Source organism: Accipiter gentilis, chromosome 7, assembly GCF_929443795.1.
Source record: "Accipiter gentilis chromosome 7, bAccGen1.1, whole genome shotgun sequence".
NCBI lineage: Eukaryota > Metazoa > Chordata > Aves > Accipitriformes > Accipitridae > Astur > Astur gentilis.
In genome coordinates, this window is record NC_064886.1 from 16,195,111 (window position 1) to 16,199,036 (window position 3,926).

The 3,926-nt window shown below is 43.7% G+C and overlaps 1 protein-coding gene across 1 annotated transcript; it reads left to right on the forward strand.

Moving 5' to 3' along the window:
* On the forward strand, positions 1 to 3,617 carry RPL6 (ribosomal protein L6). The gene is made up of 6 exons (XM_049806347.1): positions 1 to 586; positions 677 to 775; positions 1,257 to 1,400; positions 2,265 to 2,313; positions 2,736 to 2,920; positions 3,419 to 3,617. Exons 1-6 carry the CDS (start codon positions 320 to 322, stop codon positions 3,569 to 3,571), a joined length of 897 nt encoding a protein of 298 aa, XP_049662304.1. The 5' UTR covers positions 1 to 319; the 3' UTR covers positions 3,572 to 3,617.
* The last annotated feature ends 309 nt before the right edge of the window (positions 3,618 to 3,926 follow it).

A 3,926-nucleotide genomic window follows, 5' to 3' on the forward strand; every position in this document is an offset into this window, starting at 1 on the left:
GTGACCACCCACGGGGACAGAGGTGCGACCGCGGCCTCGGCGGGTGTTTGCGTTTTCTCGGGCTTCCTAGTGAGGAGGGCTTGGATGCGTTCGGTGGACTCGGAGCTGTTGGAACTAGCGTGGAGAAGCGTTTTGTGTGAGTGATGGGGATGCAGCAAACAGAACGGCTTTTGACTGCAGAGTCTGTAAGAGGTGGCTGACAGCTGTTAGGATGGCGTAAACGATCAAGTTCTGGTTGTTTTGTTTTGTTTCTGCAACTTAGACGCTCCTCTGCACACCCTGTAATAAGTCATTGTTTCTTTTTTATTTGGAGCCACAGATGGCGGGCGAGAAGGCGGCCAGTGAGAAAAAGCCAGGCGAGAAGGCAGCTGGTGAGAAAAAGCCAGGCAAGAAAAAGACGGCTGAGAAGAAGCCAGCTGAGCAGAAGGCAAGCCAGAAGGAAGTAGGTGAGAAGAAAAAGAAGATTAAGAAGCATCATGCCAGCCGTAACCCTGTCCTGGCCCGGGGTATCGGGAGATATTCCCGGTCAGCCATGTATGCTAGAAAAGCACTGTACAAGCGCAAGTACACTGCTCCAGAAACAAAGGTAGGACCACAACTGCTGCATTCAAATAATCATGCTTTTCATGGTGACTTGAGTTTGAAATGTCATGTTGCCCCTTTTCTTTGCCTACAGATAGAAAAGAAAAAGAAAGAAAAGCCACGCGCAACCATTACCAAGCCAGTGGGTGGAGACAAGAATGGAGGCAGCCGTGTGGTTAAAATCCGCAAAATGGTAAGAAAAAGAACTGGGACACTCACAGTTCAAGGCCGTTATGTGTAACTTTTGACCAGATGATGCGCCTCTTGGCTGGTGCAACGTAGCAGCCTCAGCCTGTGCCATGCTTCATGGAACTGTTGGCAGTTATCTCCTTGAGATATGGGCCCAGTGATTGTCATTCTTGGGGGAGATACCAGTAATTTAGAGAACGATTAGTAGGCAAGAGTGGGTTCTCCCCTGCCATTTGCGTTGCTGTGCTGGATTGGAAGCATGTGCAGGAATACAGAGCTGGTGTCAGCTTTCGCTGTTGCATGATGGTACAGAAAATACTTGGTGTGTTCCTGAAGTGCTGGTTACAGCACAAAAAAAATCTTTCAGAAAGGTCATCTTTAGGGAAATAGTATCTCTTATAAAAGGAAGAATCTAAACTGTTTGTGAAAGCTTTCTGTCCTGTAGAATACAGGGTGGTACAACATTTTTGCTCCTCTTTTTCTAGCCCAGATACTACCCTACTGAAGATGTTCCTCGCAAGCTTTTGAGTCACGGCAAAAAGCCCTTTTGCCAGCACAAGAGGAGGCTGCGGGCCTCTATTACTCCAGGAACTGTTCTGATCCTTCTGACTGGTCGTCACAGAGGCAAGGTAATGGGGAACTTCTTCCTCTTGACTCTCACAAGGGCTTTGCAGCATTTCTGTGCTGAAACCATTTTGACTGAGCAGAGGTATCCTGAATTTACCAGCTGATTTCATGGGACATTGATCAGCCACAAGATGCAAATCTGCGCATCTGCTTTTCTGTGAATTCTGTCTAGATGCTTTCTCTCGTCCTGCCTTTAGGGGAAACAGTCTTTAAACTAATTCTTCTATAGAGCTGGAAGAAAACAGGCTAGTCCAGTTGCTTAGACAAAATTAAGGGAGTCTTGCTGCAATGCAGAAGGAAAAGTGTTATATTAAGATGTGTTCTTCGTCTTAATGATGTTTACTAACAGGTCTTAACTGACAGCCTTTATTTTATTGAATTCTTTGGCTTTGATATCACATTACTTAAAAGAATGCTGTTCAGAGAAGGAAAACTTGACTGCAAAGAATAAAATGCAACTGGGGAATGGCTCTGACCAGGTGATATGTTGTGGTGCTCTTCTGGTTTTTATCTAGTTCCTGTCTTTAACTTGTACAAAGAATTTGAGTGACAGGATGGCTGTCTCACTGTCCTGTAAAATAGACAAAAATTAAAAAAACATACTAATTGGCTCTGCTCAGCCTTGAATGATGAAGCATGTGGAGAGTCATGATCTGTCCTAGATAAGGTAACTGGTAAATCTGTACTCTGAGAATTGTTGGCAACTTGGCTTGTGTGGCAGTTACTTCAAGTTGCGCCTGTGCCGGGATGCTTTGTCAATGCTTATACCAGTAACGCAGGCTGCATGTGGGCATGGTCCCCATTGGGTTGCAGTATTTCAGAGTGCTGGGACCTGAGGACTGATGTCACATCTCATCTCTTTTCAGCGTGTCATCTTCTTGAAGCAGCTTGCTACTGGCCTTTTGCTTGTTACAGGTAAAAAAATTATACATAAGTGTGATGAAGTTTTTTGTTTGTTTGTTTTGGGGAGGGTTGTGGATTTGGGGGTTTTTAACTTCAAGTTTGTCTCTGGGGTCAGTAGCGCTACAGATCTGCATGCAGGTGGTTTGGTGCATCCTGAGTTCATGTAACTATGTGGAATCACATTTTGCAACTTTCCAGGGAGGAGGAGGGGAGATAATTACGCTTCAATATCTTGACTACCTGGAAGAGATTGGGAAGCATTTTTTGGCTTTTTAGAGGCTATGGGGAAGGGCTTGTTGATTGTTCAGATTTTAACTACTGGCATCTCTGCAGAAACTCATCATCTCATACGTTACAAAAATTCCACTTAAAAGCAGTGGTTCTTGCTAGGAAAGCTAACCTTGTTCTCTCTTCTGTCTTGCGTCTGCCTTTAGGACCCTTGGTTATCAATCGTGTCCCTCTGCGTAGGGCCCATCAGAAATTTGTTATTGCTACATCTACAAAGGTTGACATCTCTGGAGTGAAAATTCCCAAGCATCTCACTGATGCGTACTTTAAGAAGAAGAGGCTGCGTAAGCCCAAGCATCAGGAAGGCGAGATCTTTGACACTGAAAAAGAAGTAAGGAACATGATTGTTCATTCTTTCTATATGCCCTTGTTACTTAAATCCAGGCTGGAAAGGAGGAAATGCCATGACACAAATGGACAATTGAATTTTAAGTGGTCCTCAATAAAGTGAGGTAACACCATTAAAATGAGTTAATACAGCAGCATTGAGAGAACACCCTTTTAAATTTGGGGATTCTGCTGCACCTTAGCAGAACAGCAGCAATGATTATTCCAGTTAAAGGTCTTTTTTTGACTGAGAAACACCTTTACTATTTTCATACTGTCAACAGCATGCTGCTGGCTCTGATACCTGCCACATAAGCCAAACAGTGGCTTCAGTTCTCTCTGCCACCTCCGGTCTCCTACCACCCTTCCCATATTTAGAACAAATGGAGAAAAAATTTCTTGAAAATGCCAGAACTCAGGGTTTGCCCTGAATTTTCTCATCTCCACTGAAAAGTCTGAAATCACTCTGCGGGATTTTAACATTATTCTTTGTACTTTCTAGAAATATGAGATAACAGAGCAACGCAAGTCAGACCAGAAGGCAGTGGATTCACAGATCCTTGCACGAATCAAGAAGGTACCTCAGCTCCGTGGGTACCTGCGTTCTACATTCTGTCTCTCAAATGGGGTCTATCCTCACAAATTGGTGTTCTAACTGTTCTGAAAGCACCATATTAAATTTGAAGGGAAAAAAGCAAGGATTTCTGGTGTCTTCATTGCGATCCATAGTGGCACGTGTTGCACAAATCTTGCAATGAGTGTTATTTGACTAAGAGGAAAACTGCTTGTGGCATGGAATTCCAAGGGGCTATATGTATGTAGATGACTAGAATTTTTGAGTGTATAAGGTTTGGGGTGTAGGGGTTTTGATTGGTTTGTTTCAGGTTTGTAGTTGTTGGGGTTTTTTTAACTAGTATAAACAGGAATTCAGCTTTCTTAACTATGAATGAGTTGGGGGGGACGACACCAAACAAAAAACAGCAGGTTGTCTTTTGGGAATAGTGGATGTA